The 21,708-nt window shown below is 61.5% G+C and overlaps 1 protein-coding gene across 2 annotated transcripts; it reads left to right on the forward strand.

The window, feature by feature from the left end:
* The first annotated feature begins 3,688 nt into the window (after positions 1-3,688).
* On the forward strand, positions 3,689-12,677 carry ADI1 (acireductone dioxygenase 1). Of its 2 annotated transcripts, none has more exons than XM_077844271.1 (4): positions 3,689-3,962; positions 6,954-7,073; positions 11,096-11,275; positions 12,208-12,677. In XM_077844271.1, the coding sequence occupies exons 1-4, from the start codon at positions 3,843-3,845 to the stop codon at positions 12,325-12,327; spliced, it is 540 nt and encodes a 179-aa protein (XP_077700397.1). In that variant the 5' UTR covers positions 3,689-3,842; the 3' UTR covers positions 12,328-12,677. The 2 variants fall into 2 exon arrangements, with proteins under 2 accessions (XP_077700397.1, XP_077700396.1); XM_077844270.1 differs by lacking the exon at positions 3,689-3,962 and adding an exon at positions 4,070-4,347.
* Positions 12,678-21,708: the final 9,031 nt, after the last annotated feature.

Genomic DNA, 21,708 nt, shown 5'->3' on the forward strand with positions numbered 1-21,708 from the left:
GGACGCTGAGGCATGCAGGGCTGAGAGCCTCTGCCACACTTCTAAGACTATATCCCTTTGTGCAAATAATACAGAACATCGGGAGACAGTTCTCCAAGGGCATGTGACATTTCCGGGCACCCGCAGATGACATCCTAAGTAAACTTTTGGGGATATCTGCTAAGGGAATGGCCTTTGCAAGACAGGTGTAGGGTTCCCCTGAAGCAAGGGCAGGTGTGCTCCCCACCCAGGATAATCAAGGCCTTGGTTCTCAGCCTCTAATGCCACCCGTGGAGCACGGGGAGATGGGGGGCGGCGGCAGGGGCGAAGCTGCTGCCAGTGGCTCAGGCTGGCAGTGCACAGTGGCCTGGACTCTGACCCAGGAGCCTCAGCGGCAGCGAGCTGACGGCAGGCTCCCTCTGTGGCTTGTCAGTGGGGTGAAAGCCCGGACCCGTCGGAGCTGTCCCCACAGGCCAGGGGTGGCCGCAGGAAATGTTAATGTCACTAAGGGGGTACAGTGGGGCCAGCACCGTCCAGCCTGATGCCTGTGAGCTAAGAATGGGTTTCACACTTGAAAATGGTCGTTGCCCAAGGACCCACTCCCTGTTCTCAGTTTTGCCTCTGGGCCTGCAGAGCCTGAAGGATCCTCCCCTGGGCCTTTGCAGAGGAAGTCGGCTGCCCGATCAGGGGCGTCACGTCTCAGCGTCCCCAGGCCCCCGGCCCGGCTCTGGCTCTTGCTGCACTGCTTGCTGGATGGTGGTCCCTGGGCCGGGTCACCGGCTTTCCTGGGTGGGTCCCTGGGCTGGGTCACCAGCTCTCCTGGGTTGATCCCTGGGCCGGGAGCACCGGCTCTCCTGGGTGGGTTCCTGGGCTGGGTCACTGGCTCTCCTGGGCTGATCCCTGGGCCGGGAGCACCGGCTCTCCTGGGTGGGGCCCTGGGCCGGGAGCACTGGCTCTCCTGGGCTGATCCCTCGGCTGGGAGCACCGGCTCTCCTGGGAGGGTCCCTGGGCCAGGAGCACCAGCTGGGCCTGGGTGGGTGCGGGTGCACAGCAGCTCTGTGGCGAGGGGCCGTCTGATTTCAGAACGTCTAACGGATTCTCCCCAAGCTGCCTACTGCCGCATGATAAATTCTGGTCACAAAACATCTTTTTTGGCTGCTGCTGGCGATTCTTCTGGAAGAAGTAGTTCAGTTTCAAAAGACGTCCCTTCAAGGAGGAATCCCAAGGCCTTGGCCACAGGAATACAATGAGTGCCACTCTGATCCCCTCCGGCCTGCCTGGACTGCTCCTGGCGACAGTCCTTCAGGGCGTCCCGATCATTCTTCTTTTCCAAAGTAGGATTTTTTTTTTTTAACAACATAAAACAGCCCCCTCTCTGCTTAAGACGGAAGCCCCCCGAAATGGTGATGCGGGATTGCGTGTGCTGACCAAGATCAGCCTTGTGCACCCCCGTCCCCATGGTGCTGTCACCCCAACGTCAGCGGACTGGGGCTGGCTCCCCAGCTCACATTGCAGCCTTGCTCCTTCCATTGCGAGTTGCTCGAGCCGCGTGTGCCCCAGTTGTCTGGTCTTTACAATGTGGGTGGTAAGTCGTGCCCGCGTTGCTCACGAGGCTGGATGAGACTGCGCGTGGCGCCTCTGTGAGATTTCCCCGCACACAGCGCTGTCACTTCCAGGCTGTCACCCGATCTGGTTTGGGTGAGGGCAGTGGCAGTAAGGCTGTGAACTCTGCGAGGGGCTTCTCTTTACATCCTTCCACGTTCATTCAGCAGATTCTCCTTTACTGTCTTCACTGACGTACGGGGCGGGCCCCCAGCCCGGGTAGACTAATGAGACTCAGCCTGACCCTGACATGCAAGTGGTCAGCGGCAGCGCAAACCCACTCACTCGGCAAGTACCACGCACCTGGGGCTGAAGGTCGTCAGGGGGAGGCTGATGGTAGCCAAATAGATCACCGCACACCAGCTCCAGGAGGGTGACAGGGAGGCCTCCCTGGCCACGCAGAGGGCCAGGGAAGGCCTCTCTAGGGAAGGACACGTAGGGTGCAAGGAGGGAAAGCTGCATGGGCAAAGGCCTGGTGGCAAGGACGTGAGATTGAGATGTGGAGAGGCCTGAGTGTGTGGTGGGCAGAGGACCGGCGGGAGGGAGGTGGCTGGAGAGGTGGTCAGAGCCAGGGCAGCCGGGAGAGGAGGGTTAAACACACAAGTGACACGATCCTGTTGGTATTTTTATTTAGTTTCTATTATTTTTTATTTTTTAAGTAGGCGCCAAGCCCAGTGTAGAGCCCAAGGCGGGGCTTGAACTCAGCACCCTGAGATTACAACCTGAGCCAAGACCAAGTTGGATGCACAACTGACTGAGCAACCCCCACCCCCCCGCCCCATTTGTATTTTTAAACACAGGCTCTGCGCAGAATGGCCTGCAGTGGTGCCAACGTGGAAGCAGGGGGCCGACTTCACTAAACGATTTTATCAATCAGGAAAAGAGGGCCGAGGAGCTGGGGCGAAGTGCGTGGGTTTGTGGTGGTGTGAGGACCTGCTGCTAGATCTGGCCGGATGCTGAGGGTGAGGGAGAGGGAACGCGAGCCCCTAGACACTGGGATTCAGGCACCGGGTGGTTGGTGGGGCTGCGGACTGGGGTGGCAAAGGCTGGGGAGAGGCACATCTGGACGTGTCTCTGCTGAGTTGGGTTCCAGACCCTCACTCACCACGTGTGCCCGAGTCAGGTCTCAAAAGAGGTCCAGGCTAGAGGAGGATGTGGAAGCCACTACGTGTGCTGGACGCCGCGAGGTCACCTGGCGTGTGCGTGCCCAGAGGACCGGCCTGCAGGGCCCTGCGGCCAGGCGGGGGGCGGGACGGGAGGGCGCAGGAGGGAAGGGAGGAGAGCCCTTCCGGGAAGGCGCGGGCGGCTGAGAGCAGCGGGGCGGGGCGGGGCGGGGCGGGGCGGCTGGGCGGGGGGCACGGGGTGGGGGTGACGTCGGAGAGCGGTGCGCAGGGGCGGGGGAGCACCGGCAGCGCCGTCGGAGACGTCCTGGGGCGGGGGAGGATGCGCAGCCCGTGGGGGGCGTCCTGGGCCCGCAGCGCGGGCGGGCGGCGGGGGCCTGCGGCTCGGGGCCAGCGGGAGGGACGCCCCGGCCTCACCCGCCCCGACACACGGGCCCTTCCTCGTCTAAACTGATGATCGATTCACGGGCTGGGAAGGGGAAGCCGGAACATGGGGAGGGGAGCCCGGTGGACCTGCGCAGGCCGGGGCACGGCGGGGCGCGGGCCCCCCCGAGCGACCCCTGGGCCCGGGCTGACCACGGCCTTCAGGCCCCGCTGCGCCCCACGTCGCTTGCGGTCCGGGGGTCCGGGGGTCCGGGGGTGCGGGGGTCCGGGGGTGCCATTACGCTACCGCTCCGCACAGTGCAGCTAAGGGCAGGGCTGCTCGCTCCGCCTGGTTGTTCTGGTCAGCAGGACCGCCCGCCTCCTCCCGCCCCCGGGGCACCGCGGGGCGCTGGCCCCGCCCCCGCCGCAGCCCCGCCCCTCGCCCCGCCCCGGCTCCGCCCCCACAGGGAGACCACGAGGGCGCTGGCCCCCCCCCCCGCAGCCCCCGCCCACCGCCCCGCCCCGGGCCCCGCCCCCACAGGGAGACCGCAAAGGCGCTGGCCCCGCCCCCGCCGCAGCCCCGCCCCTCGCCCGCCCCCCGCCCCCGCCCCGCCGGGCCCCGCCCCATCTCCGCGCCGGGATAAGGGCCCTCTGGGCGCCGCGCACCCGCTCTCCCTCCGCCCCCGCTCGCAGCGAGCGGCCGGGAAGCTGCCGGGACGGCGTCGAAGACGGGGCTGGGGGGCGTGCAGGGCGTGCCCGCGGCGCCCCGGTCCGGCCATGGTGCAGGCCTGGTACATGGACGAGTCAGCCGACGACCCGAGGCGGCCCCACCGCGCAGAGCCCAGCCGCCCGGTCGGCCTGGAGCAGCTGCGCCGGCTTGGGGTTCTTTACTGGAAGGTACGCGGGGGCGGGGGCGGGGGCGGGGCGGGGGCAGCCCCCCTCGGGTGCCCCGCGCCGCCCGCAGCCCCAAGCTGCAGCCGGAGGGTACCTTGGCCGGGCCCGGCCAGGGGCACTGCGCATGCCCAGTAGGGCGCCCGGGTGGTTGGCGGGGCCCGGAGCGTGCCGCGCATGCTCAATCGCAGCGTCGGGAGATGTGGGCGACCAGCACGCCGTGCGCATGCTCAGTGCGGGGCCGGGGTCCGGCCGGTGGGGGTGCGCGGGGGGCCGCGGGGCGCCTGCGCGGGGCGCGCTGGTAGTGGAGTCCCCGGGGGGGCGCAGGCGGGAGGCCTTGGGGACCCCCCGCGACCCCCGTGCGGGGCGCAGGCCTCCTCCGCAGCGGCAGGTGCGCCCTCGGGCGGGGGGCTCCGGGGCTCCGGGGTCCCGGGGTCCCGGGCTGCGCGCGGGGCCGCTCACTCTGGAATTCTTCCTTGGGGCGCCCGAGTGGCCCAGCCCCCGCTCGGCCAGGATCCCGGGGCCTGGGGGCGCTCGGCCCCGCCGCCGCCCTGCTGTGCGCTCTAACCAGGCCTTGAGGGGCCTTCCCGGTGCGGGGCTGGTGCGGGGCTGCACCCCCGCAGGCTCTCCCGCCCGCACCAGCTGCGCCCTTGGTAGCGTCCGCTTTCACTGCCAGTTACTCCACCAGCAAAAGTGGGTTCATTTAGCATTTTTAAAAAAGATTTTGTTTACTTACTTAGAGAGAGAGAGGGAGGGAGGGAGGAGGGGGCAGAGACCCAGGCGGAGGGAGGAGCAGGCTCCACGCAGGGAGCCCGACGCGGGACTCGATCCCGGGCCTCCGGGGTCACGCCCTGGGCCGCAGGCGGCGCTAAACCGCTGCGCCCCCCGGCGCCAAGTGGGTTCACTTAGGATCGCAGAGAATTGCAGTCCAGCATATGAGCAAAACCACGAGCAAGTCCCCCTAATAAATGAGACGAGCGATCTTTGATTCAGCGAAGGGGGTGGGGGTGGGGGTGGGGGTGGGGGTATAAACGCGCCCTCCGCTGCTCCCTGGGAGCCGGGGTGGCGGCCGCCCTTGCACCTGCCGAGCGCGCACCTGCTGCGGAGGGGCCCCCCCTGCGGCCTCCGGGTCCGGTGAGCAGCAGCCTGCTCAACACTGTGCCCCTCCCCCCGCCCCCGTTAGTTTTTCTAGAATGTTCATCTTTCCCTAGGCTAAGATGTAGTACTTAACCTACTGGAAGGTACCGTCTTTGAGGCAATCACGTGGTATATAATGGCTGTTACGACGGGGAAATAAGTTTTGTTTCATCACTGACATCGATTTATCTGCCGTCTGAGCCATCAGGAGAGTCCAGTTACTGCACTTTGGGGGTTTCATGCTGCTTTTTACAGTTTAAGACCAAGATAACTGGTCAACTTGTGAATGTATCCAGAGGATGAAATACCACATTTTAAAGGCGTCTTTTAGCTGTCCCACGGGGTCAGACTCAGTTTCTCCTACCTTCTAGATCTGTTCTGCGTAAGTCAAAGGCTTATCAAAATTAAATTGTGTAGGGGTGCCCAGCTGGCACAGTCTGTGCCATCCAACGCCTGATGCCAGGGCGGTGAGTTCAAGCCCCATGTTGGACATGGAACGTGTAAATAAATAGTGGTTTATTTGTCCTGTGGTTTTGGTGTCCTGCTGTTTTTATACTTTCTTCATAATAACTACTCTTGACCAGTGGGTACAAATGGGGCGTTTTTGCAGATGTGCTACCAGGAACGCGGCAGAGTGATAGAAAGCTCTGTCTCATATATACAATTTGAAGTAAGGTGGTTTGGGCGTGGAGCAGTACTGTGCACAGCGTGAGGTGGATTTGATAATTTTGGGAGTCCTCTTTGTAGAAATTAATGGGTTGATGACCACGATATCCTGGAGTCTGCTATTCCCTAGTTGGGAGAAAATGTGCATTGTATTGCAGCATAATGCAAAGTATGCTAAAATCATTGCCAGTAGTTTGAAATGGGAGTGCAGGGGGTCTGCACTCCTATCTCTGGCTGGGGTTCTAGGGGAATGCTTCATGACAAACATCTTAGAATTGGACCTTGAAGAATCGATAGAACTGGCATAAATGAAAATGGTGAAGGAGCTGTCTAGGTATAGGAAGCTGTCAGGAGCAAGGGTGTGGGGATGTGAAGCATCACGTATCTTTTGGAGAGTAGCAAATGATCGTATTTGGTTTAGCATGTCGATTAAAAAAAAAAAAAAACGGAGTAGAGATGGAGTAGAAAAGGCAGCTGGGGCCACATGATGGAAGTCCTCTCTTCCCGCCATAATGAACTTGGGTTATTATTATTATTTTTTTTAATTCAACTATTTTTTTTAAGATTTTTATTTATTTATTCACGAGAATACACAGAGAGGAGAGAGAGAGGCAGAGACACAGGCAGAGGGAGAAGCAGGCTCCATGCAGGGAGCCTGACGTGGGACTCGATCCTGGGTCTCCAGGATCACACCCCGGGCTGCAGGCGGTGCTAAACCGCTGAGCCACCAGGGCTGCCCCATGAACTTGGGTTATATTTGTAGGCTTCCAGAGTATCCGTCACTTCAGCCCAGGGAAATAGCTGATCTAGAGAGATCCCCTAGACCTGCAGAGGATTGGTGCTGGAGGAACGGGCTGGAGCGGAGGTGGGGTTGGTGCCTTCGGACCGGCTTGGGCATGGGCGCTTCGCCTGGGCTCTTGGCAGTGGGGCTTGAACGGTGACACAGAATCCCCCAGGAAGAATTGCCAGGGAGAAAAGAGGCAAGAATTAAGCACAACGCAGTATCTTTAGCTGTCCTGGAGAATGGGGAAACCCTTGAGGAATAGGGAAGGTGGGGGAAGGAAGGTTAATTTGCGACTGACAGAGGACCGGATGATAAATTTGGGATGTGATCATATTGGAGATCCAGAAAGGGAACATTTCAGTTTCCTTGCATTAATGTGACCTCCGTTTTCCTTGCTTAAACCCTAATAGTTGGATGCTGACAAACATGAGAATGATCCAGAATTAGAAAAGATCCGGAAAGAGAGAAACTACTCCTGGATGGACATAATAACCATAAGCAAGGATAAACTACCAAATTATGAAGAAAAGGTAAGGGAGCTCTAAATTCTTCGAAGAGTGGAATCATTATATCCACCCCTATCGAACACAAGCTTCTCTTTGTTTTTTGTTTTTATCCTTTTTTAAAAGAAGACATACTTATTTGAGAGAGAGCGAGAGATCATGCAGGTGGAAGGAGGGGCAGAGGGCGATGGCGAGAGACTCCCCACTGAGCAGGGAGCCAGATGTGGGGCTGGATCTCATGACCCTGAGATCACAGCCTGAGCCAAAATCAAGAGTTGGTTGCTCAACCGGCTGAGCTATCCTTTTTCTAATTTCTTAACGTGGTTCCTGAGGTCATCGACTTGCAGCCTTCTCTTTTAACGTAGGTATTTAGTGCTGTACATTTCCCCTAAGTACTACTTTAAGTGGCATCACCCAAATTTTGAATCATTTTCATTTTCATTTTGAATATTTCCAAATGAATTTCCTTTTTGATTTCTTCTTTGTCCCCTGTGGATTTTTTGATATGTGTTAATTTCCACTTACATGGGGACTTTTCCAGAGACTTTCGTTGCTTTCCAATTTAATTCCACTGTAGTCTGAGAATATATTTTGCAAGACTTGAGTCCTTGTAAATATATTGAGGCTGTTTTATGGGCCAGAACGTAGTAGTTTATCCTAGTGAATGTACCATTTGAGCTTGAGGAGAATGTGTATTCTATGAGTGTTGATTGGCGCTGCTGTTCAGTGACTGTTACTGATTTTCTGCTAGTTGAACCTGACATTTATTGATGGGTGTGTTGAAATCTCCAACAAAATAGAGGATTCATCTGTTCTTCTCATTCTTAGTCTTTGCCTTGTGATTTTGACATTTGTTGTTAGGCGCATACCTGTTCAAGGTTGTCATGTCATCTTAGAGATTTGACCCTTTTGTTATTACATGATAATCACCTTTATCCCTAATGATTTTTCTTGTGCTGAAGTCTGCCTTGTCTGAAAAACAACACAGCTCCCCAGGCTTTCTTTTGACTACTGTTAACATGGTGTCTCTTCCTCCAAAACTGAGCTTTTAACCTATTTGTGTCTTTATTTTATTTATTTATTTATTTATTTGGTGACTCCACCGGGACACGAACCATGTCTTTATTTTAAATTGGGTTTCTTGGTTTTTCTGGAAACCCAGGAAGTTAGTTAAGTGTCTGACTCTTGATTTTTGCTCCATTAATGATCTGAGGGTCGTGAGATTGAGCCCCAGCAGGGTGCATGTGGAGCCTGCTTAAGATTATCTCAGGCAGCCCGGATGGCTCAGCGGTTTAGCGCTGCCTTTGGCCCAGGGCGTGATCCTGGGGTCCCGGGATCGAGTCCCATGTCGGGCTCCCTGCACGGAGCCTTCTTCTCCCTTTGCCTGTGTCTCTGCCTCTCTCTGTCTCTGTCTCTCTGTCTCTCTCTCGCTCTCTGTGTCTCTCGTGAATAAATAAATAAAATCTTTCAAACAAACAAACAAACAGATTCTCTATCTCTTGAGGGGCCTGGTTGGCTTAGTTGGTTAAGCATCTGCTTTAGGCTCAGGTCATGATCCTGGGATCCTGGGCTTGAGCCCTGAGTTGGGTTCCTGCTCAGCTGGGAGTCTTGCTTTCCCTCTGCCCCTCCCCTCCCTCATGCCTGCCTGTGCTCTCTCTCTCTGAGAAACAGAGAAAACAAAACCAAACAAAAGATTTTCTCTCTCCTTCTCCTGATGCTCCCCTCCCCCACTTCTGGGCCTGTGCACATGCGTGCTCTCTCAAAAAAAAAAAAAAAAAAGAAAAGTGGGTTTCTTGGAGACAACATATAGTTGGAGGTTTGTGTGTGTATGTGTTTTTTAAAATCTGTTCTAACAGTCTGTCTTTTAAATGGATTATTGGTATTGTTGATTATTATCTACCATATTTGTACATTTTAAACATTTATAGCAGTTATCCTTTATTTAAAAAAATATTTTCCTTTTTCTGCCTTGTCTGGTTTTAATTGAGCATTTTATAGGATTCATTTTCTCTTGGCTTATAATTAAAAAAAAATGTTTTAGTGATTGCCTTAGAGCTCGCAATACACATTTATCCTGTAACTAAGTGTTCCCAACCCTTCCATCCTATCCTCTATGACATTGCTGTCTTTCATTTCATTTATCCATATGTTATAATTACCCATGGTGTTGTTACTGTTATTATTAGGAATGTGAAATCTTTTATTTTACCTTTATTTCTTCTTTTTTCCTTCTCATGTAGATCTGAGTTGCAGACCTATATCGTTATCCTCTCCACTTGAAGAAATTCTTTTAACATTCTTTCAAGGCAAGGTGTGCTGGTGACAAATTCCCTGTTTTCGTTTGTCCAAGAAAGCCTTTATTTCTCCGTCAGTTTTAGGGGATAACTTAACAGATATAGAATTCTAGGTTGGTGGATTTTTTTGCTTGCTTGCTTGCATGGTTTCTGAGAATTCTGATGTCATTCTTATTCTTGTTCTTCTATAGGTTATTTTCTTCTGGCTTCTTTCAAGGTTTTTTGCTCTTTCTTTTGTTTTCTGCAGTTTAAAGATTTTTATTTTTATTTTTTATTTATTCATGAGAGGCATAGAGAGATAGAGAAGCAGAGACACAGGCAGAGAGAGAAGCAGGCTCCATGCAGGGAGCCAATGTGAGACTCAATCCCGGGACCCGGGATCATGCCCTGGGCCAAAGGCAGGTGCTAAACTGCTGAGCCACCCAGGGATCCCCATTGTTTTCTGCAGGCTCCGTGCAGGGTGCCCGTGTCTCTGCCCCTCCTCTCTCTCTCTCTGAATAAAAAAAAAAAAAAAAAAAAGAGTCGGACACTTAACACCACCCAGGTGCCCCAGAATGCTTTCTCTTATCACATCAAAGGGGCTCGTGTGCTGTTGACGTTCGTTCGTGATTGTGTTATCTCTGTGGCCCGTAGGCTTGCACAATAGCTTCTCTCCTGGAAGAAAACTCTCTTGCTGATACGGGCTTCTCTCTCGTGTCTCTAAAGCAAACCTTTCCTCTCTACCTCTGTCATGTTTGTGTAGGTGCCCTCGTGGTTAGAGTCAGGTGATGCGTTTGGCGGGAATCCTGCGTGGCCGGTGTTGCATCGCTCAGTGTGCCCCGTTGGGAGGCGCGTGGTGTCGGGGACCCTCCTGGTGACAGGAGGCTTGGTTAGGGTTCATGTTCATCAGGTTTGTCGCTGTGAAGTTACCGTTTTTCCCTCTTAACTAAGAAGACGTTTGTGGAGAGTTACGTTGTAAACCGGCTGCTTCTTCTCGAACTCTGACTCTGCAGGGAGCCTGGATGGTTCCCGGCTGGGCCGTCCCGCCCTCGGGGTGCTGGGCACGCTGCCCGTCCGCCGTCCTCTAGTTCCGGCTCCGGTGTAGGGACAGGCTGCCCCTTCCCTTCCGTTTGCGTCGGTGCGGCCTCACGCATGCCAGCTCTACTCCCTGGCCCGAAGCCCCTGCCCGCCGTGATGGGTTCCGATGGTCGCGTTGCCCCCGGCTGAGCAGGCAGGAGGCTTTCTGACCGGTTCCTTCCTTCTGACGTCCCCGGCATCCTCCTGCGTGCTCTGTCCTTGCTCCATCCCCCTGGGCCGGTGCCGTCTCGTCCCCCCACCTGGCCCTGGAGTCCCCCTGTGCCCGGGCCTAGAAGCCCGCCGTGAGTCCTCATGGCTCCTTGGGGGTCCCTGCCCCAGGGCCCAGTCCAGGCCTTTCAGCGGACGTGGCCATGAATTTTTGTGTGTGTGTGTGTATGTGTGTGTGTGTGAGAGAGAGAGAGAGAGAGAGAGAGAAGGAGGAGAGGGGGTAGGGGAGAGGAGAGGGGGAGAGTGGGGAGAGCGAGAGAGGGGGAGAGAGGGAGAGTGTCAGGGCTCATTCTCTCAAGTCCTTCCGTTGCCCCAGCCCCCGTGTCCCTGTGCTCCCCGTGCTCCCCGTGTAGTCCGAGTGTCGTCGCGAGGACCTGTCCCCCCGGCTCTAGGCCTGCAGGGCGCGGGCAGGTGCCGGGACCTGTGCCGTTTGCACGATGGTGCCTGAGAGTCGCGTGTGCCTGCCCGCAGCTCAGGATGTTCTACGAGGAGCACCTGCACGTGGATGAGGAGATCCGCTACATCTTGGACGGCAGCGGGTACTTCGATGTGCGAGACAAAGACGAGAAGTGGATCCGCATTTTCATGGAAAAGGGAGACATGATCACTCTCCCTGCAGGGATTTATCACCGCTTCACGCTGGACGAAAAGGTCGGCCGGGTGTGCGTGAGGCGCAGGTGGCGGGTGCACGACCGCTGGAACTGGGGCCCCCGCGGCGCTCGGGGGGAGGCCGGCGGCGCTGTGAGCCTGTGGCCCAGGGGAGGCTGGGGAGCCCCTGAGCCCGCAGCCCCTCTGTGTGGACATCGGGGGGCCCCGGCTCTGTGCGGGGGTGGGGGTGTCCCGGGTGAGCCACCCCAGCCAGCCGCCAGCGGGTTGGTCTAGGGGTGCAGCTCTGTGGGGCGTCTCCGGGCGCTTTGGTTTGGGGTGTCAGGGTGGCGCGGTCCCCGCGCGGAGAGGGGCGGTGAGCACAGAAGTGGGTGAGTTCTGGCTTCTCCGACGTGATGCGGGCCCGACCAAGGTACAAGCACACTCCGAACTGGGACCGAGGGCACCGGGTAAGCTCAGCGTCCCGTGGGGTGGACCCCGGGAAAGGAAGTGGGCCGCCAACCCGCCGAGCGCCAGCCGGTCTGTCCTCTGCCCCGAGGGCACGTCCCTGTGTCCCCGGTGCCAGCCGTGCTCTGGGGTCACCGCGTGGCCGTCCCTGGGGGACGACCCCCGACGTCGGGCGTGCAGGTGGCGTCCGCTCTCTCCCTGTTGGAAACGCGGCTGGAGTCGGTGACCTTACACGTTTGTCACACGACTTTAAGCTCCTGAAGCGAAAACTGGATCGAAGCGTACGCCACACGTTTGTACTTTGCGGGGCGATGCGCGCTGTCCCCCTGGTCCCGAGGCCGCAGCCCCGGCGTGGGTCGGTGCCCGTGGGCGCAGACGGCAGTTTCTCCCCAGTGGGGTTGGGCCCGCGGCGGAGACGTGGCGCTGGGGCCCGAGCCTCGGCCTCCCCCCGGCGACGCGTGGCTGAGGCGTGGAGCCCCGAGCACAGACACGGGGACGCTGTTCACGCCCGGTGTGTCTGTGTCTTCCAGAACTACGTGAAGGCCATGCGGCTGTTCGTGGGGCAACCCGTGTGGACGGCGTACAACCGGCCCGCCGACCACCTGGAGGCCCGGGGCCAGTACGTGCGGTTCCTGGCGCAGACCGCCTAGGCCCGGGCAGCCTCGCCTCGCGGGCCGGGCTTCCCCGCGCTGGGCCGCCGCTCCCGGGGTCGCCGTCGTCACCAGGCAGCCGCCCGCGCCGGACCCGTCGCCTGAGCCCTGTGAGCGGAGCCGCCCCTCGGACCTGGGTGTGAAGCAGACGTGCGGCTGCCGGCCTGCCCTGTAGACGCCGGACCGCCAGACCCAGACGCTCTTCTGCGGCCCGGTGGGCCGGGTGGCTGGGCCAGTGCACCCGCAGCCGTCATGGGGCGTCGCAGCCACGGGGGCCACCTTCTTGTTCCACATAAAGCAGCGGCTGTGATTGTGCGCTCACTCGGCCTCATTAAAGTCCCCCCGCCGCACCCGGTGTCGTGGTCGTTCGTTCGCGCATTTAATGGGTTTACGTCGTGCCTGCGTTACTGTCCGTTCGCTGAGATTTCTAGGCTCATTTCCCTGTGAATTCTTAACAACCAAGCTTTTGCTTTGAACAGGAAAACTAGCACATGATCTTTTTCCTCAACAATTTTGAGAAACAATTTTGCCTGATTTGTTATAATCATAGGAAGACCCCAAACCAACCTCATGTTTTAAAGGGCAGATTGGGTTTTTCTGTGTGTTTTTTAAAGATTTTATTTATTTATTCATGAGACTCAGACAGAGAGGCAGAGGCACAGGCAGAGGGAGAAGCAGGCTCCCTGCGGGGACCCCGATGGGGACTCGATCCCGGGGCCCAGGGGTCACACCCTGAGCTGAAAGTAGACGCCAACCCCTGAGCCACCCAGGTACCCTGAAGGGCAGATTATTTTAAAGATTTTTATTTTTATTTTTTTATTTTATTTTATTTTTTTTATTTTAAAGATTTTTAAAACTGGATTAAAAATCTTCCTCTCTTGTTGCCTCCCCTGGGTCTGAGGCACAAATTAAACTCCCATCTTAGACGGTCCAGTGAACGGAGTTTGAGGACGGGACCGTGTGCAGGCCGTGCGAGGCTGGCAACGGGCATCCGGGCTTCGCCGGCTCCTCCGGGATGTGGGGGGCCCCCCTGAGGGCAGCGTTCCTGTGCCGGCGGTGGCTGAAGCCCGAGAGGAGCAATCCTTCTTCATAAAGTCACCCCCTGCCCGCCCCAGCTCTGAGTCCAGAATCCTCCCAGGGAGCGTGGGGCTCAGTCTCCCAGGAAAACAGCCCTGGCTCCACTGTCCTCGGGGCGGTGTCCTTCCCAGTTTAGGGCCCGCCGTCTGCTTGCTGAACAGGGTAGGTCTCCGCGCTGTCACTTCGCAAATGCCGCCTATTTTTATTTTATTTATTTTAAAAAACATATTATTTACTCATGAGAGACAGGCAGAGACAGGCAGAGGGAGGAGCAGGCTCCCTGCAGGGAGCCCGATGCGGGACTCGGTCCTGGGGCCCTGGGGTCTCGGCCTGAGCCCAAGGCAGACGCTCACCCATGGAGCCCCCCAGGCGTCCCTATTATTTTTTAAAGGTTTATTTATCAGAGAGAGTGCGGAGTGACGGAGAGAAAAGTCTCAGGCCCACCGGTGCCCCCCGCCAACCGGTGCAGACCTGCCAGGGCTCCATCCCACGACCCTGAGATGACCTGAGCTGAAATCAAGAGTCGGGGCTCCAGCACCTGGGCTGCCAGGCACCCTGCTGTGGAAGGCGCTGGGTGGGTGGGGGGGGGCGGGGGGCTGGGAGCCAGGGTGCGCGCTCCGAGCTGCCAGTGGCCTCTCTGTTGGCCTAGTTCCCACTTAGGCTCAGCCCTGCCCGTGCTCCTGCCACGAGCCCGCGGCCGCCCCCAGCTTCGGAGCCGGCCTGTCAGGCTCCTGCGTGTCCGCTCTTTGCAGGTGTCCGGCCACGGCCATCCCCGCGCCCCCACACCCTTCCCTCGTGCCCCCTTGGGCCCTCCGCTCCCCCCCCACGCCCCTCATGGCCCCCCGCGCCCCCCGCGGCCCGTGTTTCCTGTGGGGCTGGGAGGTTCTCAGGAGCCCTGCTGGGCCTTCGCTGCCCCTGCCCCTTGGGAGCTCCTGGGGTCCGTGCTTGTGCCCCCCCTCCCCCACGCTCTCCAACATCATCACTGACCTTTTTTAAGGGATTAAAAAAACGCAATCTGAAGCAGGTCCCAGGCCCCGCACGGAGCCCTGCACAGGCCTGGATCCCATAACCCGGAGATGGTGACCTGGGCCGAAATCACAAGTGGGTGGCGCCCCGACTGCACCCCCAGTGCCTGCCGCGGGGCCTCGGGTGTGTGGGTGAACCAGGCGCCCCGCGTGTGCCCGCGATCCCCACGCTCGCTGCCTACGCCGCGTCCTGGGCGACATTGTTGGACCCTAGACACCTGCAGCCCTGCCTGGGGGCAAACCCGGCCCGCGCCCCGACCCAGCCGAGACCTCGGCATGTCCACTGCGTGGCTCCCCCGCTCTCAGCGCATCCTTCCCACGGGCGCCCCCAGCCACCCCCACGGGCGGGAGGAGCCGGGAGGACCCGGGGGGAGGGCCGGGCAGCCCCCCGAGCAGGGCGACTGTCTGCGGCCTCGTGGGTGACCGGTGGGTGACTGTGACTGACTGTGAACCAGCCCCTAACCCAGCCCCTAACCCGGCCCTTAACCTGGTCCCTAACCCAGCCCCTAACCTAGTCCCTAACCCAGCCCCTAACCCAGCCCTTAACCCGGCCCCTAACCTGGTCCCTAACCCAGCCCCTAACCTAGTCCCTAACCCAGCCCCTGATCCAGCCCCTAACCTAGCCCCTGACCCAGCTCCTAACCCGGCCCCTAACCTGGTTCCTAACCCAGCCCCTAACCTGGTCCCTAACCCAGCCCCTGACCCAGCCCCTAACCCAGCCCCTAACCCGGCCCCTAACCTGGTCCCTAACCCAGCCCCTAACCTAGTCCCTAACCCAGCCCCTGACCCAGCCCCTAACCTAGCCCCTGACCCAGCCCCTAACCCGGCCCCTAACCCGGCCCCTAACCTGGTCCCTAACCCGGCCCCTAACCTAGTCCCTAACCCAGCCCCTGATCCAGCCCCTAACCTAGCCCCTGACCCAGCTCCTAACCCGGCCCCTAACCTGGTTCCTAACCCAGCCCCTAACCCGGTCCCTAACCCAGCCCCTGACCCAGCCCCTAACCCAGCCCCTAACCTAGTCCCTGACCCAGCCCCTGACCCAGCCCCTGACCTAGCCCCTGACCCGGCCCCTAACCCGGCCCCTAACCCGGCCCCTAACCTGGTCCCTAACCTGGTCCCTAACCCAGCCCCTAACCTAGTCCCTAACCCAGCCCCTGATCCAGCCCCTAACCTAGCCCCTGACCCAGCTCCTAACCCGGCCCCTAACCTGGTTCCTAACCCAGCCCCTAACCCGGTCCCTAACCCAGCCCCTAATCTAGCCCCTGACCCAGCCCCTAACCCGGCCCCTAACCTGGTCCCTAACCCAGCCCCTAACCTAGTCCCTAACCCAGCCCCTGACCCAGCCCCTGACCCAGCCCCTAACCTGGTTCCTAACCCAGCCCCTAACCTGGTCCCTAACCCAGCCCCTAATCTAGCCCCTAATCTAGCCCCTAACCCGGCCCCTAACCTGGTCCCTAACCCAGCCCCTAACCCAGCCCCTAACCCAGTCCCTAACCCAGCCCCTGACCCAGCCCCTAACCCAGTCCCTAACCCAGCCCCTAACCGCTGCACAGGGCTGAGGTGCCCCAGGCCTTCCGGGTGCCCCTCCGACACGGGCTGTGGGTGCCCCGGGAAGTCCGAGAAATCGGCCCCGCGGTGTCCGCCCAGCCGGAGCGGCGGTGGCTGCGGCCGCCCAAGTGCGGAGACGGCGCGTCCTGTTCCCGCCTTGTGTGGGGCCCCTGGCGGCCGCGGCAGGTGCTCAGAGGCCGGTGCGCACCCCGGGATGAGCCCCCTCTGTCCCGCCGGCGGTCCCGCCGTGTCTGTCGCCTCGGGTTGTAGGCGACAAGGCTGGAAGAGCTTCCGCCGCGGGCCCCGGGGGATCGGGGCGCCCCCCAGCTGCCCTGATGACACGGACGGGCCCGGAGCCCTCACCACCCCTCCCACCCCGGGGCTGCCCATCGTCCCCTCGTACCTTCCCCTGGATCGGCGAGTCCAGGGAGGGGAGCAGCCCTGTTTGCACAGTGCGCCGCCCTGGCCACTGGCTGCACTCAGCAGACAGCCCCGTGGGATGATGCGGGGCCCTCGGGGGTGGCAGGTCCTGGCTGTACCCTGTGCCCCTCAGCAGCCGCCTTGACACCCGAGAAGCTCGGTGGGTCCGCAGGGCGCCCCTGGCCTCCTCGGTTCCCACGGTCCTGGAGGCCGGGCGCCCCTGGGGGTCAGTGCCGTGGAGTTCTCGCAGGGGCCGCCTGCTGGGGTGGCCTCACGGGGAGTGGAGACGGTTCCGGAGCTGCTGGTTTCCCCGACACCCGCCCTCATGGCCCCCAGGCCCCAGTCGCTCCCGGAGGCCCGGCCTCCCCTGTGGCCCCCCCGGGTCTAGGCCTTCACCTGAGCTGGGGGGCCCACGCACAGCCGCAGAAGCAAAGGCCTTCCCTTTGGAAACGGGAATTGAACCTCTTTCCGTCGGTGGGAACACGCACCTCCGCCTCCAGGCTGCCCACCAGGCCTCGGGCGCGGGCGTGCACCTGGCTGCCCGAGCGGACGCCCCAGGCCCCGGGGGACAGGGAGGCCTGAGGTGGAGCCTACGCTGGGCCAGGGGCTGGGGCGCAGGTGCACCTGGGGGCGTCTGGCTCGCCTCCCCCTCTCTGTCTCCTGCCACCGACTCCCGGGTCACCCTGCGCCAGGCGGCGGGGCCGGGTCACCCGAGGCCATGGGGGGCGCGGCCTGTGTGCGCGGCCTCCCGGGGCCGGTCTGGCTCGGGGTCGCCGGGCGCTCCTCCCGCGGGAGCCCTTGCCCCTGCCCGGTCCGGGGGTTCAGTGTCCCCTCCGTGCCCAAGATGCTGTACCTGCTTGGCCCGACCCGGAGCCCCGCCCCTGTCCCAGAGCACGGGTGCAGCCTGCTGGGATCCCCGAGATCCGGTGCTTTGCCTCGCGCCTCGGTATTCCCTGCACATGGTCGGTTCATCCCGGCGGCCGGCGCTTACCGTGTGCGGCAGGACGGGGCGCGGGTGACCGAGGACGCGGACCACCCTGCTGCCCGGGGAAGGCCGACCTGCCGCCGCCACACAGCCGGCAGCAGCGCTGGGGCCTCTCGACCGCCCCGGGCCCACCGGGCCACGGCCCCCCGAATCCCGCGGGCGGGCCAGGTCAGCAGCGCCCCCACTTCCACACCCTGCACACCCACACGGAGCCCTGCCGGCCCCGGCTCCTGTCCCAGGCGGCGCCGCACCCCTGCCCCCTGCCCCCCTGCACCCCTGCCCCCCTGCACCCCCGCACCCCTGCACACCCGCACCCCTGCACACCGGCACCCCTGCACCCCTGCACACCCACATACCTGTACCCCTGCACACCCACACACCCACACCCCTGCACCCCCGCACCCCCGCACCCCTGTACCCCTGCACACCCACACCCCCAAATCCCCCGCACCCCGGCACACCCGCACCCCTGCACCCCTGCACACCCGCACCCCTGCACACCCGCACCCCTGCACACCGGCACCCCTGCACCCCTGCACACCCGCATACCTATACCCCTGCACACCCACACCCCTGCACCCCTGCACACCCGCACCCCTGCACCCCTGCACACCCGCACCCCTGCACCCTTGCACACCTGCTCTACCTGGGGTGCCCAGCGCTGATCGGCAGAACGGGGAGACAGCGGGGAGCCCCGGAGGCGCTTATTTGGTGGGGGTGATCCCATGGGGTCCGGGTGTGGTCGTCCTGAGTTATGCCGGGGCCCATGAGACAGAGACACCCCCGAGGGAGGCGGCTGTGGCAGGTGGAGGTTTGGCCGTCACCCCACCCCTGATGCTGCAAGGGGGGCTCCCCAAGAGCCCCAGAAGGAACCAGCCTGCAGACCCCTGAGCCCCCAGCCCCGCGAGGACAGATGGGGCTGCTTCCCTCCCCCTCCTGGCGGTTTGCCGCAGCAGCTTCGGGAAGCCCGCAGTCTGGTTCCCCACCTTCCCAGCAGAGTCCTGGCAAGGGGAGTGGCACGCGGTGCAGGAGGCTCCCCCCACCGCCATGTGTGGGGTGGGGGCAGGGGCAGGGGGAGACCAGGGTGCCAGCAGGCAGCCGCCAGGGACCCGGCACCCATGGGGGGCTATGGGGATCCCGAGGCTGACCCCGAGTGCAGGGTAGCCTGGGGTCCTGTGCGTGGTGCCCCCCCAACCCTCAGACCAGAACCCCTTCCTCGTGGCTCTGCGGGGGGCGTCCCCCTGGCCTCGGACCCTTTGGCCTCTGCCACTTGGGTGGCCTTGTCCTGCCCTCAGGTGGTCTTTCATGAAGGTTCCTGAGCGTGACAAGAGCGGCCCCGTCGGGTTCTGGGAGCCACACATGGGGGCCCCAGGTACTCCGTGTTTCTGCCTCTGCCTCAGTCCCCGGTGGCAGCCCCCTGTGTGTCCTTAGTGGGGCTCCTGGTCTCTCCCTGTCCTGATCCCAGCGCCTCCGGGCTGGGCCTCGTCCTGGAAGGGGCGGGGTGGACGCACCAGGACTTGCATCTGCTTTGTGCGGCTCGGCGGTGGGGCCTGGGCAGGGGCTTGGGGACTGGGAGCTGGGGACTGGGAGGTGGGGGGAGCTGTGGGGAGCTGGGAGCTGGGATTGGAAGCTGGAAGCTGGGGGACTAGGAGCTGGGGGGGAGCTGGGAGCTGGGGGGGAGCTGGGAGCTGGGGGGGATCTGGGGGAGGCTGGGGGACTGGGAGCTGGGGACTGGGAGCTGGGGGGTGCGGGGAGCTGGGGGAGGCTGGGGGACTGGGACCTGGGGGGCAGAGCTAGGAGCTGAGGGGGGAGCTAGATGGGAGCTGGGAGCTGGGGGAGGCTGGGGGAGCTGGGGGAGGCTGGGGGAGCTGGGGGGCAGGGAGCTGGGGGGCGGGGAGCTGGGGGGCGGGGAGCTGGGGGTCCTGGCCACACGAGCTGCGGAGACCCAGGCCCCAGGTTGGGAAGGCCGCCTGGCCACGGGCGGAGTGAGTGGCCGTCCCCTCCCGTTTGGGCCTGGAACCGGCCTGGCCACGACCTCCCCGGAGGACCAGTGTGTCCCCCCCAGGCCGGCAGTGGCCGTGGAGGAGCCACGCACGTCCCCTGCTCCCCCTGGGGGCAGGAAGACCCCGTTTTCTGGGCTAGCAGGGCCCCAGGAAGGGGGGACAGGCCCCCGGGAGGGCGAGTGGTGGCGGCTCCAGGCCTCCAGGAGCCCCGTCCTGCGAGTGCGGGTCCCACCTGGCGACGGCCCCCTGTGTCATCAGTGCCCCCCAGAGCCCTGCAGCATGGCGCGTGTCCCCCTCCCCGCCCCCGTCCGCGGCCCACCCTAGGCCAAGGGAGCCCCTGTGGAAGCAGCAGCCACAGAGGTTAGAAGCTGGTGACCTTGGTTTGACCGGCGCCGCCCGCCACCCGCAGCTCCGTGACCAGGTGGCCCTGCCCGGCAGAGGCAGTGCTTCGGGAAGTCTCCGGGCCAAGCCACGCTTTCGTGCTTGGGGGGGCCGCGGTCGGGGGACCCGGGGCGGGGGTGTCGTCCGGGGGCCATCGTGGGGGGCGTGTGGGGCAAGGGGCCAGTGGGGGTGAGGCCTTGGCCTGTGCTGCGGGGGGCGCGGGGCCGCCCATGGGGGCCACGGTGTCTGCCTCCGGGTGGCCCCGGGGAGCACCTGCAGGGACCGCGGCGTGGAGGCTGCCGTCAATCCGGCGCTGCTGCTGGGCTGCCGCGGCTCCCCGGAGGGAGGACCCTGTCTGGACGGTGGCTGGGGACCTGCGCCCTGGGTGGGATCCAGCCCTGGCCGAGCCTCCCGGTGGCGGGCGCTGCGCAGTCCCCATGCCCAGGGAGGGCCCTGCGGCTCCGCAGAGTGCGGGGGGAGCGAGCGGCCGGTGCACACCCGTGTGGGTGGGGGTGCACACATGCGCCCGTCAGGGACGGAAACGACTTTTCTGCCCGGAGGGCCCCGCACCCTCGCACAGTCCCGGAGCCCAGTGCGTGGCCGCGGGAGCCCTGACCGCCCCCTGGGCACTGTGCCGGCGCTCGGGGGACAGGCGGCCTGAGCGTTCCCGTGTGACACAGACCGGGAGGGACAAGCTTGGTTTCTGCAGCAAGGGAGCTCGGAGGCCCCCTGGTTCGCCCCCCGGTTCACGGTCCTAAAGCCACCGGTTCTCGACCTTAACATAAGGCGTCTTTTATTTTATTTTTTTTTTAAGGCGTCTTTTAAAATGGTGTTTACCGGGGCCCCTCGCTGCCTGTCAGTAGAGCATGTGACTCGATCTCGGGGTTGTGGGTTCGAGCCCCACGTTGGGTACAGAGATTACTTGATCTTTTTAAAAAACTAAGTTTACAGACGTGGTCTCCCAGGACCCCCGGCCCCCCCTGCTGCCCTGGGACGGCCCCTCCGTGGGCTGCGTGGTTCCAGCCCGTCTCCAGCCGCTTCTGAGCACGGGGTCTGTAACCGAGGTGTGGATTTCTGTGTCTGTAACGTGTTTCCTTGTACGCGCGATTTTACCATCCTACCTGTTCCTGCGAAGTCTTCCGCGTCGCACGCTGGTGGCCGTCTAGCTCACTCCTCTTCATCACCATCTAGTGTCCATTGCAGGGCCCATCACCCTCTCCCCAGGATGTTTAAACGCCCTTTATTTTTATTCCTGAAGATTTTATTTTAGACAGAACGTGAGGGAGAGGGTCTTCTGCTGACTCGTGCTGAGTGTGGAGCCCGAAGAGCGGCTCGATCCCACGACCCCGAGATCACAATCTGAGCTGAAATCAAGAGTCAGACACTCACCGACTGGGTGCCCCTAAATCCCAATTTAAAAGCAAAACCGTTACCAGTTTTGATGCTTCCCTTTAATTATAGGAAAAAGCAAGACACTCATTTTATAGAAAAACTTGAAGTTCAGACATCTAGAAGGGAAAGTACGGGACCCTGTGCCCGTCTACCTGTAACTTTCCTAAAACCTACGTATTTTCGTACATACATCGCTTGTGTCAACGTCTCTCATGCCGTGTTTTCCCAGGTCGTTAGAGCTGGAACTGGGCCTGCAGGCTACAGCCCCGTGGCCAGCCCTGGACCGTGGCCTGGGTCTGGACGTCCTGCGAGCTTCAAGTGGCGTTTATAGTCTTAAAGGTTTGAACACAAAGGCAGGCCAAGGCAGAGCTTGTGCTAGGCCCGGCGCGTGGCCATGAAGCCCCACACGTCGACCGTCCGGTCCGTTCCAGGACACCTGTGCCCACTCCCCGTCCAGGCTGCCGCGAGCCAAGCCGGGCCGCCACGCTCATGAGCTTCTCAGCGCATGCAGGATGGTGAGGCCACGTGGGGGGGTTCAGAGAGGGCTCGT

The sequence above is a fragment of the Canis aureus genome, chromosome 12 (genome assembly GCF_053574225.1).
Source record: "Canis aureus isolate CA01 chromosome 12, VMU_Caureus_v.1.0, whole genome shotgun sequence".
NCBI lineage: Eukaryota > Metazoa > Chordata > Mammalia > Carnivora > Canidae > Canis > Canis aureus.

Bases quoted from the DNA above. Each gene is read 5' to 3' on its own strand.
- ADI1 (XM_077844270.1), top strand. From the start codon at position 4,084: ATGCCCAGTAGGGCGCCCGGGTGGTTGGCGGGGCCCGGAGCGTGCCGC. The intron at 4,348-6,953 runs GTGCGCCCTCGG...AAACCCTAATAG, and splicing joins GGCCTCCTCCGCAGCGGCAG to TTGGATGCTGACAAACATGA. The intron at 7,074-11,095 runs GTAAGGGAGCTC...GCCTGCCCGCAG, and splicing joins TACCAAATTATGAAGAAAAG to CTCAGGATGTTCTACGAGGA.